This window comes from Rana temporaria, chromosome 4 (genome assembly GCF_905171775.1).
Source record: "Rana temporaria chromosome 4, aRanTem1.1, whole genome shotgun sequence".
NCBI lineage: Eukaryota > Metazoa > Chordata > Amphibia > Anura > Ranidae > Rana > Rana temporaria.
This window is the reverse complement of record NC_053492.1, coordinates 109,189,406-109,205,440: the sequence shown is the minus strand read 5'-3', so window position 1 is coordinate 109,205,440 and position 16,035 is coordinate 109,189,406. Positions and strand designations below refer to the sequence as shown.

Below are 16,035 nucleotides of genomic sequence, written 5' to 3'. Positions count from 1 at the left end.
ACGCGCGAGCTCGTCGGGACGGGGCGCTTTAAAAAAATTTTTTTTTGCTTTTCGCATTTATTTTTATTTATTTTACAATTTTTAACACTGAAAAAAAAAAAAAAATTATCACTTTTATTCCTATTACAAGGAATGTAAACATCCCTTGTAATAGAAAAAAGCATGACAGGTCCTCTTAAATATGGGATCTGGGGTCAAAAAGACCTCAGATCTCATATTTAGGCTTAAATGCAAAAAAAATAAAAAAAAAATTTGGAAATGTCATTTTTTCAAATGACAAAAAAAAAAATGTTTCTTTAAGACGCTGGGCGGGACTGACGTTTTGACGTCACTTCCGCCCAGCGGAGCTATGGGGACGGGCGAAGGAGATTTTTCCTTCAGTCTCGTCCCCGCTCAGCTGCCGGATGGTCGCGATCTCCTCCGCCGCTACCGACGGCTCCGGTAAGCGGCGGAGGGCGCGGAACAGCGGGGGGGGGGGGGGGGGGCCCCTCTCCCGCCACCGATAACGGCGATCTCGCGGCGGATTCGCCGCGGAGACCGCCATTATCGTTAACACGGCCGCCCACAGAAGAGATGAATATCTCGATTGTGGCAGCAGCTGCTACCGTTACCGAGATATTCATCTCTAAAGTGATGACGTATAACGGCGGTGGGCGGTCGGCAAGTAGTTAATGGGTTAATTTTGTGCCTAACTATGTGTAATGTGTGTACAGTGTGCTGATTTTACTAAGAGATCTTTTAGTTTCTTACCCCTGCTTTGCGCTGGCGGGAGAGAAAAAAATCTCCTGCAAACAGCATCTTTGGAGCGGTGAGAGGAGCGGTGTGTATACCGCTCCTTCACCGATCCTTCCCATTGAAAACAATGGGACATTGCGGTAATACTGCCGGCAATGCACCTCTGTAGAGGCGCATTGCGAGCGGTATTAACCCTTTTTCGGCCACTAGCGGGGGTTAATACCGCACCGCTAGCAGTCGAATTCCGCGGCAATTCCGACAGTGTATTTTTAGTGGTGCTATAACGCCACCGCACGTCCTGCCCCAGTGTAAAAGGGGCCTAACACTGGGTTCATGTTCCTCCACTGAGGTGTGTTACTGCAAAGCACATTATTGCAGGGTATCTGCATTAGCACATTGTAGTGCCATTGATTTTGAATGGAACCTGAACGCAGCAAGTCAACGTGACTCCAAAGCACGTATGTTTCAGAGTCCAACAGGGCACTGTAACATACTACCATGCATTGTGGGGTGCAGTGTTGCCAAACAGTGCATGCCCATACTTTGGGACATTATGGTGCATTGCCAACCCATTCATTTTACATGCAAAAAAAACAAGAACGTTAATACAATGCACCTCGGAGGAAAATTTTGAACGCAGAGAATGACCCATCTTGCTTGTCAGCAGCTAAATATATCCTTCAAAAGAAAATAAGCCGACTGCTCCCAAAAAGTCTCACACATGTGGTATCCCCGTACTCAGGAGAAGCAGCAGAATGTATTTTGGGGTGTAATTCCATATGCGGCTAGGCTCCCAAAAAGTCCCACACATGTGGTATCCCCGTACTCAGGAGAAGCAGTAGAATGTATTTTGGGGTGCAATTCCACATATAACCATGGCATGTGTGAGAAATATATCATTTAGTGACAATGTTTTGTACATTTTTTTTTTGGTCATTATTCAATCACTTGGGGCAAAAAAAAAAAAAATATTCCATGGACTCAACATGCCTCTCAGCAAATAGCTTGGGGTGTCTACTTTCCAAAATGGGGTCATTTGGGGGGGTTTTGTGCTATTTTGGCATTTTATGGCCTTCGAAACTGTGATAGGTAATGAGGAGTGAAATCAAAAATTTGCGCCCTTAGAAATGCGGTGCTTGGTTTTTGGGGCCCCATACGCAGCTAGGCTCCCAAAAAGTCCCAAACATGTGGTATCCCCGTACTCAGGAGAAGCAGCCGAATGTATTTTGGGGTGCAATTCCACATATAACCATGGCATGTGTGAGCAATATATCATTTAGTGACAATTTTTTTTTTTTTTTGTCATTATTCAATCACTTGGGAACAAAAAAAAAAATATTCAATGGACTCAACATGCCTCTCAGCAGTTTCCTTAGGGTGTCTACTTTCCAAAATGGGGTCATTTGGGGGGGTTTTGTACTGCCTTGACATTTTAGCACCTCAAGAAATGAGATAGGAAGTCATAAATTAAAAGCTGTGTAAATTCCAGAAAATGTACCCTAGTTTGTAGACGCTATAACTTTTGCGAAAACCAATAAATATACGATTATTGCGATTTTTTTTAATAAAGACATGTGGCTGAATACATTTTGGCCTAAATGTTTGACTAAAATTTAGTTTATTCGATATTTTTTACTTTTTGTTATAAGAAAAATCATTTTTTTTCAAAATTTTCGGTCTTTTTCCGTTTATATCGCAAAAAAATAAAATCGCAGAGGCAATCAAATACCATCAAAAGAAAGCTCTATTTGTGGGAAGAAAAGGACGCAAATTTTGTTTCGGTACAACATTGCATGACCTCGCAATTACCAGTTAAAGCAGCGCAGTGGCAAATTGTAAAAACACCTTGGGTCTTTAGGCAGCATATTGGTCCGGTCCTTAAGTGGATAGCAAAGCATGTGTTACTGCAATACTTTTCTGTGAGAAATACTTGATTTTCTGAAAACATTTCTGGGGCGCCAACAATTTCGGCCATGACCGTATACTGGGATTTTTGCTTTTTTTTATACTACTAATGGCGGTGATCTACAACTTATAATTGGACAGCGATAGTGCAGAGGGCAATATGAAACTAACTGACACTGGGGGGCGGGGACTGACTAACTGCCACTGACATCACCAGTGACATTATTATAGTGATCAGTGCTAATAATATACACTGTCATTGTACTAATGACATTGTCTGGGAAGGGGTTAACATCTAGGGTATTTAACCACTTTAGCCCCGGGCCTGTTTTTCAGAGTCGGTGTTTACGAGACAAAACCATTTTTTTTTGCTAGAAAATTACTTAAAACCCCCAAACATTATATATATTTTTTTTCTAACACCCTAGAGAATAAAATGGAAGTCATTGCAATACTTTTTGTCACACCGTATTTGCGCAGCGGTCTTACAAGCGCACTTTTTTTGGAAAAAATTCACTTTTTTAAATGAAAAAATAAGACAACAATAAATTTGGCCCAATTTTTTTATATATTGTGAAAGATAATGTTACGCCGAGTAAAATGATACCCAACATGTCACGCTTAAAAATTGCGCCCGCTCGTGGCATGGCGTCAAACTTTTACCCTTAAAAATCTTGATAGGCGACGTTTAAAAAATTCTACAGGTTGCATTTTTTGAGTTACAGAGTAGGCCTAGGGCTAAAATTAATGCTCTCGCTCTAACGATCGCGGCGATACCTCACTTGTGTGGTTTGAATACCGTTTTCATATGTCGGCGCTACTCGCGTATACGTTCGCTTCTACGCGCGAGCTCGTCGGGACGGGGCGCTTTAAAAAATTTTTTTTTTTGCTTTTCGCATTTATTTTTATTTATTTTACAATTTTTAACACTGAAAAAAAAAAAAAAATTATCACTTTTATTCCTATTACAAGGAATGTAAACATCCCTTGTAATAGAAAAAAGCATGACAGGTCCTCTTAAATATGGGATCTGGGGTCAAAAAGACCTCAGATCTCATATTTAGGCTTAAATGCAAAAAAAATAAAAAAAAAATTTGGAAATGTCATTTTTTCAAATGACAAAAAAAAAAATGTTTCTTTAAGACGCTGGGCGGGACTGACGTTTTGACGTCACTTCCGCCCAGCGGAGCTATGGGGACGGGCGAAGGAGATTTTTCCTTCAGTCTCGTCCCCGCTCAGCTGCCGGATGGTCGCGATCTCCTCCGCCGCTACCGACGGCTCCGGTAAGCGGCGGAGGGCGCGGAACAGCGGCGGGAGGGGGGGGGGGGCCCCTCTCCCGCCACCGATAACGGCGATCTCGCGGCGGATTCGCCGCGGAGACCGCCATTATCGTTAACACGGCCGCCCACAGAAGAGATGAATATCTCGATTGTGGCAGCAGCTGCTACCGTTACCGAGATATTCATCTCTAAAGTGATGACGTATAACGGCGGTGGGCGGTCGGCAAGTAGTTAATGGGTTAATTTTGTGCCTAACTATGTGTAATGTGTGTACAGTGTGCTGATTTTACTAAGAGATCTTTTAGTTTCTTACCCCTGCTTTGCGCTGGCGGGAGAGAAAAAAATCTCCTGCAAACAGCATCTTTGGAGCGGTGAGAGGAGCGGTGTGTATACCGCTCCTTCACCGCTCCTTCCCATTGAAAACAATGGGACATTGCGGTAATACTGCCGGCAATGCACCTCTGTAGAGGCGCATTGCGAGCGGTATTAACCCTTTTTCGGCCACTAGCGGGGGTTAATACCGCACCGCTAGCAGTCGAATTCCGCGGCAATTCCGACAGTGTATTTTTAGTGGTGCTATAACGCCACCGCACGTCCTGCCCCAGTGTAAAAGGGGCCTAACACTGGGTTCATGTTCCTCCACTGAGGTGTGTTACTGCAAAGCACATTATTGCAGGGTATCTGCATTAGCACATTGTAGTGCCATTGATTTTGAATGGAACCTGAACGCAGCAAGTCAACGTGACTCCAAAGCACGTATGTTTCAGAGTCCAACAGGGCACTGTAACATACTACCATGCATTGTGGGGTGCAGTGTTGCCAAACAGTGCATGCCCATACTTTGGGACATTATGGTGCATTGCCAACCCATTCATTTTACATGCAAAAAAAACAAGAACGTTAATACAATGCACCTCGGAGGAAAATTTTGAACGCAGAGAATGACCCATCTTGCTTGTCAGCAGCTAAATATATCCTTCAAAAGAAAATAAGCCGACTGAAACACAAATTTTACCACCTGGTGCAAAATGTGTGCAGCATACCTGCAAATGACAAGCTTATTCACAAGCAGGGCCAGCGCTAGGCATAGGCAAGTCAGGCGGCTGCCTAGAGCGCCAGGGTAGGGGGAGCGGATCATTCGCTGGGGATTCGGATCATCAAAATACCTCCTGGACTGGAATTTTGAAAAAAACCTTCCTTTGGCGCCAGCCGCCAGGCTGGGGGGGTGTGCGCCTGTGAAGACATCACCTTCACAACGCTATTCCCAGCCTGCAGCGCTGTAGCAGCGGCAGTGAGATGAGGGGAGAGAGCTGGGACAGCACCTGGCCGGAAGTTCTGCAATCTGCATGAGGATTGATGGTGGAAGTTGCTGCTGAACTGGCCAGGGTGGGTGAGATCATGGAAGCCCTACATGCAAGCCGCATGCTTGCTACGATGTCCGATCGCCCCTCCACCCCTCCTGGTCGCTCGGGGATCTGTAGTGAGAAGAGGAGACAGACGGGCAGCAGTGCCGTTCTCCTTCAGACTTCACACAACTCCCCCCCTGCTGGCTCAGGTACACAATAGAAGCACAAGCAGGACGCTCAGTGCTGCAGCCTGCACCCTGTCACAAGAGATTAAAAAATGTACTCTAGTCTCTGCTGTCAAAATGTGTACAGAGGGGGAACTGGTTTGTGTGTGTGGGGGGGCAGATATTTGTGTGTGTGTGTGTGTGTGGGACAGAGTGGGAACATGTGGGGGGGGCAGATTGTGTGTGGGGGTACAGAGTGGGAACGTGTGGGGGGGCAGATTGTGTGTGTGTGTGTGGGGGGGGGGTACAGAGTGGGAACGTGTGGAGGAGCAGATTGTGTGTGTGTGGGGTACAGAGTGGGAACGTGTGGGGGGGGTACAGAGTGGGAACTTGTGGGGGGGGGCAGATTGTGTGTGGGGGTACAGAGTGGGAACTGGTGTTGTCGGAGACAGGTGTGTGTGGGGGGGGGACAGGTGTGTGTGTGGGGGGGACAGGTGTGTGTGTAGGGGGGTACAGAGTGGGAACTGGTGTGGGGGGTACCGGTTGTGCAGGGGAGTACAGAGTGGGAACTGGTGTGGGGGGTACCGGTTGTGCAGGGGGGTACAGAGTGGGAAATGGTGAGGGGCGGAGCGAATAGCACGGGGGGGGGCGTCAAAATGAGGCTTCGCCTAGGGTGTCAAAAATCCTTGCACCAGCCCTGTTCACAAGTGCAAACTATTGTGCATTCATGTTATTGGCACTAAAATAAAATACATTATGATGTCATTAAAGCAAGAACATTATAGTGAATCAGGTTTAACTAAAAACTAGCATGTAACAATATGATGAAAAAGGCAAACTGATTTCACCTTTTAGTGAACCAGGCCAATAGAATTCAAATAAAATGCACATGTGTAAAGTATAACTTTTCAGCTAAAATTATTTTTTATTTACGAATGATCTAATATATAAAAGGTTTCATTCTGTTTAGTGAAAGGAAAAGTCTCCATCGCCATTGAAGCTCGTCATGATAGGCTTTTCTTATTTTCACTGAATGGAAACGAGAGATGTGGAGTTATGAAGTTGCTAAACTGCGGCATGAAGCTTGATGTTTATCCCAAAGAAACTGGACAACATAAACTTCAGCTATTCGCTAAGAAACAAGAGAGTGACGATCTATACGACTTTGTTCTGGAATACAGAATAGATTGCAAGTCAATTGACACAAGCGTGAAGATCCCTGAATGTCTTAATAACCCTGTTGGTCCAAGTTGGGTGACTGAGGCGGCAGGACTAGTTGAGCCCTCCCACCCTGACCCCATCATTTATACTGAAGATGGCTGTTGTAGTATTTGCTTTGCACTGAAGAAAGACTTATGTTTTCTTTGTTCCTTACACTCTGATAAAGTAAACATGACACCAGAGAAAGGTGAAAGATATATATTTAGAACACAGACAGAGGACAAAGTGGAAATGAAAGTTCGTGTTCCACAATCAGGAACCTATGTGATGGACATTTTTGTCAAGCCTGCAAACAGTGATAATACTTCATATGACTATCTGTGCAATTATCTTATTATCTGTACCAACCCCAAGGTGAAGTGGCCAATGTTTCCTCTAACATACACTAACTGGGCTAAGCACTATGAGCTGGTGCAACCTCTGAATGGTGTTCTACCGAATAACATCGACGTTAGCTTTAAACTCCACATTCCCGATGTAGCTAAAGTGTGTATTGAAGGGAAAAAAAACACCCCCCTGACCCTTTCTGGTGACGGCTACTGGGAAGGAAAATGCAGTACAGCCAACAGACGAACACTCTTTATAATGATTGAGTACAAGAATCAGCCAAATTTATATCGTTATATCCTAAAATATGATGTTGCAGCAAACAAGTTAAACACCAAAAAATAATAATGTTACTTTACATATTCCATAGAAACCAATAATGTATTTTTATTTCAGCAGTGTGGCAAATATTTTATTAAAGATTTCTTAAAGCGGAGGTTCACCCAAAAAACGTACAGTATGCCGTTTTTTTTTTTGGGGAGGGTGTACATACGGTATTATCGGTATTTTCCTCCTGGCTTCCGGGCACTCGCTCCCGCGGGAGTGGGCGTTCCTGTGCAGTGCCGCAATGTCATCTGGGACTTCGCCCATGTGATTGACGTGCCTGAGAAAAACTCCCCCCGGCGGATAAGGCGCGTCACGACTTTCTGAAAGTAGCCGAACCACGAGTCGGCTCTATACGGCGCCTGCGCACTGACTAGGAGCCGTGTAGAGCTGACTGCGCAGGCGCCGTATAGAGCTGACTCGCGGTTCGGCTACTTTCGGAAAGTCGTGACACGCCTTATCCGCCGGGGGGGGGGGAGTTTTTCTCAGGCACGTCAATCACATGGGCGAAGTCCCAGATGACATTGCGGCACTGCACAGGAACGTCCACTCCCGCGGGAGCGAGTACCCGGAAGCCGGAAGGAAAATACAGATAATACCGTATGTACACCCCCCCAAAAAAAAAAACGGCATACTGTACATGTTTGAGGTATACTGAATGTAATGTTATATACTTGTTTTTTGGGTGAACCCAGGGCCGATCCTAGGCAGGGTGCACAGGGTGCATTGCACCCAGGCGCCTGCAGAGGTGGGGGCACCGAACATCTAACAGACCCTCTAACAGAAGCCCTCTCTGTGTCCATCACAGAGGCCCTTCTCCAGGTCCCAATACAGTACTTTGCTTCTCTTCCTGTATTTTGTTTAGTGTTAAAAGATCATGTAAGGATCCCAGGTTAATGAAGACTTTGTGGGACAGCATCTCTGTGGTTGAGTCATTGCCATAGAAACATTTGTAAAGGGGAGGAGTTAGTAAAATGACCACGCCCATGTGGGGGCGGCAGAAATATTTCTGCACCCTGGCGCCTGTGACCCTAGGATCGGCCCTGGGTGAACCTCCGCTTTAATATTATCGGGTATCTGCTTTCTTTGAATCCTGATAAAACATTAACCTATAAAGTATACTAGCAAACTACAGTATCTCACAAAAGTGAGTACACCCCTCACATTGTTGTAAATATTTTATTATATCTTTTCATGTGGCAACACTGAAGAAATGACATTTTGCTGCAATGTAAAGTAGTGAGTGTACAGCTTGTATAACAGTGTAAATTTGCTGTCCCCTCAAAATAATTCAACACACAGCCATTAATGTCTAAACCACTGGCAACAAAAGTAAGTACACCCCTAAGTAAAAATGTCCAAATTTGTCCCAAAGTGTCAATATTTTGTGTGGCCACCATTATTTTCCATCTCTGCCTTGACCCTCTTGGGAAGGGAGTTCACTAGAGCTTCACAGGTTGCCACTGGAGTCCTCCTCCACTCCTCCATGACAACATCACAGAGCTGGTGGATGTTAGAGACCTTGGGCTCCTCCACCTTCCATTTGAGGATGCCCTACAGATGCTCAGTTAGGGTTTAGGTCTGGAGACACGCTTGGCCAGTCCATCGTCTTTACCTTCAGCTTCTTTAGCAAGGCAGTGATTATCTTGGAGGTTTGTTTGGGGTCGTTATCATGTTGGAATACTGCCCTGCGGCCCAGTCTCCGATGGGAGGGGATAAAGCTCTGCTTCAGTATGTCACAGTACATGTTGGCATTCATGGTTCCCTCAATGAACGGTAGCTTCCCAGTGTCGGCAGCACTCATGCAGCCCCAGACCATGACACTCCCACCACCATGCTTGACTGTAGGCAAGACACACTTGTCTTTGTACTCCTCATCTGGTTGCCCCCTCACACGCTTTACACCATCTGAACCAAATACCTTTATCTTGGTCTCATATCTTATCCATATTAAGCACTATATTTGATTGGCTGCTTGGGCCTGGCACACATGCACAATCGCACATGAGGATGACTTAAAACGTTTAAATCATCATCATGTGCTATTGTGCGTGTATGCCAGGCCCAGGCAGAAGCAAACAGCCAATGAAATATAGTGCTCAATATGGATTAAATAAATATGCATAGCCATAGATATCATAAATAAAGTGTAATAAAGTAATTTGTACAACAGCAGGTACTACTTTTAAGTAGTACTCAGTACTTGTTTGTGCAAGAATGCATGCAGTGCTTGCAGTTGTCAGTGCAGTGGAGTGCAGTAAGCTGCTGAGAGAATAACATTATTTTATACCATGCTAAACAGCAAGGTTTGCCTTTTACTGACACACACCATTATGCCAATCTGCTACTGCATGTATTCTATTTTATGCCACACAAACAAGTGCAGTTGCTAGAGAACAATTATAGTGCAACTCATCCTCCATGTATGTGTAATTATCTATATGAGCAATAAATACTATTGTATTCCTCTGGAATCTATGACTACATGTTTCATTTATTTTAAATAACATGTGAATAAATCAAACACAAATTAGATTAAAACTGTTTATGTAGAGTAAAGCATGAATGCTACATTACCAAATGTTTTAGTTTTTTTTTTTTTGTGCTAGGGCGGTTTTTCTGCTCCCCCCCCCCCCCCATGGCGCCATAACTTTGATACGCCACTGCTCCCCTCAGACCACCATCCAGAGCACTGTGCAGCATTACAGGCCTCTCAGAGCACTGTCCCAGAGCACTGTGCATTGCGGATCTCTCCTCAGACCACCATCCAGAGCACTGTGCAGCATTACAGGCCTCTCAGAGCACTGTCCCAGAGCACTGTGCATTGCGGATCTCTCCTCAGACCACCATCCAGAGCACTGTGCAGCATTACAGGCCTCACTGACCACTGTCCCAGACCACTGTGCATTACAGGCCTCTCCTCTCTGTCCTTATTAATCACTTTTTAGCTTCAGGGTTCTATTGAACAATTCTATCAGCACACCAGTGTTGGGGGTGGTACACTGAAGTGCGTAGGTCAGTCATTTTCAACAACTTACACACCTCTTTCGTTGCCTTTGATATGACAGGGGTTGCTTGATCTGTCAGCATATTCTTAGGAATTACCTGTACTGAAAAACAAGTGGAATAGCTCTTTCTATGTAACTTCAGAGGACATGTTTCTAAGAGGAATTGCCTTCGGATACCTGATGGCACAATCAAGAACTACCAATATGTATGTTCTGGTGCCTGTGGTGAATTTCAGCAGTGGCCCAACCAGGCTCATAGCAACCGGCTTAAAAGAGACCTAAATTGCTGTATAGGCAAGGGTACTGAGTGTACTTCGAAATTTTACAAACACAAGAATTCTAAACAAGTTAGGTTTCTCATAATCAACAATATTTATAGTACACATCAGATGTTAACACTAAAAATTCTAATAAGCCCTTTGCATACTGCTGTATAACCTTGTCGACAGGTGTTGTGTCCCTTTAGTTATTGTCCCTTCTTATGATGCAGTGGGTTGTAGGGTAGGTTGGGTGATTGGTCATAACATCCTCCATGTTTCCCTCCACGTTAGGGGCTAAGCAAGTGTCACATGAAAGGCCTACCTTCGGGTGGGTTATTCTGGGCTACGCTAGGCACTTTGCACATGGTCACTGCTTTACACATGGGCTACCTTTACTTGAACAGATGACTGATCTCTAACAAACTTTTTCAATATTACTGTACATCACCACCATCACTTGTGCAATTAGGAGGGGCACACGTAGCCCTTGACCGCTCCACTTGTCCGCCATATTACCGCTATCTCACTCCCAGTAATGGTATGAGGTCCTGCCTAGGGATGAGCTGAACACCCCCCTGTTTGGTTTGCATCAGAACCTTCGAACGGACCGAACGTTTGCGCGAACTTTAGAACCTAATTAAAGTCTGTGAAACTCGAACGTTTAAAATCAAAAGGGCTAATTTTAAAGGCTAATATGCAAGTTATTGTCCTAAAAAGGGTTTGGGGGAAAAAAAGTTTTAAAAACGACCGTTTTATCAGGAGCAGTGATTTTAATGATGCTTAAAGTGAAAAAAAGAATGAAATATTCATTTAAATATCGTATTTGTCTATAGTATGCCTGTGAAGTGGCATGTGTTTCCCGTGTTTAGAACTGTCCCTGCACAAAATGACATTTCTATAAGAAAAAAGTCATTTAAAACTGGTTTCGGCTTTAATGTAATGTCTGGTCCCAGCTATATGGATGAAAATCATTCAGAAAAATGGCATGGGTCCCCCCCCCCAATACAACCCCCTTTGGGTCTTGTATGGATATTAAGGGGAACCCCGCACCCAAATTACAAAAAGGAAAGGCGGGGGGCACCCACACCCTATATACGCTGAACAGCAGTATACAGGCGGTGCAAACAAGACAGGGACATTTTTGTAATTTTGAACTGGTACATTTTTGCAAAGGACACAGTACACCAACTGACAATACTTGGAGCTCCCTGCCTGTGGTATTAGTATGAGAACACCAGAAATTGTATTCAGGTAAGCTTTAGGTGCACACTGTGCAAAGGACACTAAAACAAAATACTGGAGGTCCCTGCCTGTATTTGTATGAGAACACCAGCAATTGTATTCAGATAAGCTTTAGGTGCACACTGTGCAAAGGACACAGTACACTAAGTGAAAATACTGCAGCTAGCACAATCACCTGCCTGCCTGTCAGTCCATAGGTGCGTGTGAGTAGGCACAAAAACACTAGCAGCATGCAAAATGGATATATCGTGGCCAGAAATCCCTCCACAGCACACAGAGTGGCCTCTCACCTCACAGATTCAACTTATGATAGGTCACATGACATGTAACTCATTCCCAAAGTGAATACAAGGATCTGAATTGTATATCATCCAATCGATCAATATTGAGCAAAGCAATCCATATATAGATCATAGATCAAGGTCCTAAGCTTATCTCCAGCGTGCATGTAAGGATAAGAAAGAAGATGATCTAGTGCTCTCTGAATAAGGAGTTTAATCAAGTAAAAAACATAACAGTAACTTACTCACATAGACGGCACTCAGATGCGAGTGCCTGCAAACAGCATGTAAGACAAACAGCGGTGGCTGTGGGTGATGTCTGTCGTGGCTCCTCCCCCGTATGTGTTACGTTTGTGGGCGGGACTTCATCAGCGCGAGGTAGGATGAAGAGAATATCAGGAACGGCTCTAGCTAAACTGAATACAGTGTATACATATATATACAACACCTGGGATGCACATATATCCTCTACACACTGTAACTGCAGCTAACTGACTCGCCTGCCTGCCTGCTCTATCTAACTCAAATAAAATGACACTGTCTCTCTCTCTCTATCTCTCAGCACGCCGGAACACACTACACAAGGCCGACTTCCAGGCGGCCTTATATAGTGTGGGGCGTGTACTAAATCCCCACCCTGGCTTTGGCCAATTACGGCTCTCTGTACAGACGGCACTGTGATTGGCCAAGCATGCGGGTCATAGTGCATGCTTGGCCAATCATCAGCCAGCAATGCACTGCGATGCCGCAGTGAATTATGGGCTGTGACGCACCACTCAAATTTGGCGCGAACGGCCCATAACGTTCGATATTCGACAAACGGTCGAACATACGATGTTCGAACTCGAAGCTCATCCCTAGTCCTGCCATACACCTAGCGTGGACTCCATGTGCGCACTTCACTTAACTTCTTCTCCTCCGTACCTGTGTACAGGATGAGGGCCCCCGGCAGCTCAGAGCTGCTCCTGTTGCTATGAGAGATGGATCACTGCTAAAGGAGTGCCGACAACATCTCCCTCTCTACAAGAGGCTATCTCACCTGTTACATGTACACGCTTACGACAGGCTGATAGACAAACCTTTGTTACCCTTGGTAATCACCTGCTTGTACTTTGCACTGTGGTAAATCCTGTACCGTTATCGTCATACCCTGGTGTGTTTAGTGACCCGAGCTGTAACAACATGTGCTGGTTACTTACATTAGGCCCCCTTCACATGACAAGCCCACTCGGATCTGCCTGTCCGTTTTTCAGGTGGATCCGAGCAGGCCATCCATTGACTCTTATGGGGAGACGGATGTCAGCAGAGATGTGTCCGCTGACACCCGTCTGCCATCCGATCCGCTAAATTCAAACCGTCTGAATGGATTGGATGAGATCTGATGAAAACGGATGCTGTCCGTTTTCGTCCGATCCATCCATAGGAATCAGTGGTGCTCTGACAGGCCCCTCCCCGCTCAGTTAGAAGAGATGGACCTGTCATCTGCTGGCTCAGCGGAGATATCTCCTGCTGAGCTGGCGGACTCCGCTGAGCAAATCTGCCTTGTGTGAATGAGGCCTTACACCTCTTGAGCAATTTCAGACCAGGCAAAGGCAAAGGTTAAACGCTTTACTTGAATAAATTAACATGATGACATACACAGATAACAGTCTGAATAAAGAGCAGTCTTTTCCCTAACATCCCTAGTGGCTTGTGGCTGCCCCAGCAGAACTCCATAAGAAAAAGTCCATTACTGGTTGAGTCCCATGGATGGTATCGAACTTCTTTCCCAGCATTGCACTGGAAATCCATACTCTGGCAATGGGCAATGGCCCCCTTAGTAAGAAAGGACAGACCAAAACAGAACTGGGCTGAACAGAACCGTAGGGTCTGGGCCTCCATCCTTTTTTTAGCACACAGGACCAGAGGGTTGGACCCAAGAAAACCCACCAAGAAAAACACTGGAAAGACAATGAACTTCAACCTTCCCAGTTGGGGCAGCGTTAACCACTACCTGCCTACAAGGTGAAGTCAGTGCCTTTTATATGCCAGCTATGGGTGGGGCCCAGGGTTCTTGGGGTATGGGAGCTGGACACCCCTGATCAGCAAGATGTATTGCTGTGCTGGAGGGGCAGAAAGAGTCCTCTGCAGGGCTGAACTGCCTGGGTGGTCAGTGGGGAACACATTAGGGACAGAGAGAAACTTCCCCAACCCTGACCTTCATCTAGCAGGTCCTATGGCTTGTTTTAGGGGGTATCAGGGCCTAAGGAGGAACACCCTGAGTGAGGTTCACCTGTGTAAGAGACTGTACCATATTGGGGAAGATGGCTGAATTAGCACAATGTGTTGGTATAAAGCACTAAAGGAACTACTGGTGGGGAGTCATATAAAGTGGTATAGGAAATGTAAGGAAAATGTTCTATGGTCCAATTTATATATAGGTAGATGAAAATATTTTTGCTGCAGTAAATTGTAATCATATATCAATGTATGCACTATATACTTATTATCAGTAAGAGATAGTAAAACTTTTTTTTGCACAGAAACCTATAGTTCTGGTGCTGGCACCCTTAGACCACTAGATGGAACTAGAGTACTCAATACCTCTATATTGTATCACAATAGATACAATTTAACCAATTATTTGTCTTGCTTACTTGATCCTGCTTACTACATTAGTGTGCGCCTGATGTTGTGTCTTTCCTTTTTTTTTCACATATATTTTATTGTTTTTTTCAAGGGTTTTAACATAATTAAAATAATGCAAATTATCATTGTAAATTATACAATATCTGTTGCATCAGTTGTGCTACAAAATAATGGACATATAGGATAAACATATGTATATATTCAACTGAACATGATATGAACTAATGCCGGTAGAATAAAGAACTGGCGATGGCTGCTGGGGACACCCTAAGGCTTAAAGCTTTATATAAAAAAAAGCTTTGACTAAAGTAAAAAAATTACCTTGCTACAGGTGTAAGGTGTAAGCCATTTACGTACCTCCTGAATCCTGACTGGAAAACGTATAGGACGTTGCTAAGTGAAGCTCAGTGTTACTGCTCATCTTCACTGTCACAGGAGTGAGCTCTCAAAGGCTGAACTCAGTGCTATTGCATCCGGGGAGAGAAAGTGCAGGTGAAAGGCTTTTAATCAGAGAACAAGCTCACTCCTGTGATGGTGAAGATGAACAGTACCAGCTAGGCTTCTCTTAACAACCTCCTTGGCATCATCCTAGAGGATTTCTAGTCAGGCTTCATGAGGTACATAAATGTCCTACACCTATAGCAAGGGCATTATTCAACTTGCTGCCCATCAGTGCCACCAATTAGTGTCCATAAGTGCCACCTATCAGTGCCCATCAGTGCTGCCTATAAGTGCCCATAAGTGCCACCTATCAATGCCCATCAGTGCCACCTATCAGCTATCAGTGCCCATTAGTGCTGCCTATCAGTGCTTGACAGTGCTGCATATCAGTGTCGCCTATCAGTGCCCATCAGTGCTGCATATTATTGCCCCTTCATCAGTGCCACCTCATCAGTGCCATCTCATCAATACACATCAGTGCCCATCAGTGCAGCCTCGTCAATGCACATATTCCAACAGAAACAAAGAAAACATTTTTTTTTTTTTTTAAATTGGTCCTTTTAATTTTAGTTTTTTTTTTGCAAAAAATCCAGTGGTGATTAACCGTTTAACGACTGCCGCATGTACATATACGTCGGGAAAATGGCACAGACAGGCAGAACGACGTGCCCGCACGTCGCTGCCTGGTCGGGGGTCTGATTGGGACCTCCCCCCCCGGTACATACGGCGGTCGGTAAGCCTCTGGGAGCGATCCGGGATGAGGGCGCGGCTATTCGTTTCTAGCCGCCCCCTCGCGATTGCTCCCCGGAGCTGAAGAACGGGGAGAGCCGTATGTAAAATTTTTATATATGTTTTTGGGGGATATTTATTATA

At 44.9% G+C, this 16,035-nt stretch overlaps 1 protein-coding gene across 1 annotated transcript in view; it reads left to right on the top strand.

Annotated features, from left to right (window-relative positions):
- LOC120936420 (kyphoscoliosis peptidase-like) overlaps window positions 1–7,408 on the top strand; it is a 222,743-nt gene extending 215,335 nt beyond the window's left edge. Inside the window, exon 10 of the mRNA XM_040348731.1 lies at window positions 6,401–7,408. Within this exon, the coding sequence (XP_040204665.1) occupies window positions 6,401–7,323 (923 nt within the window). The 3' untranslated portion in view covers window positions 7,324–7,408. The remainder of the gene's footprint in view (window positions 1–6,400) is intronic.
- The last annotated feature ends 8,627 nt before the right edge of the window (window positions 7,409–16,035 follow it).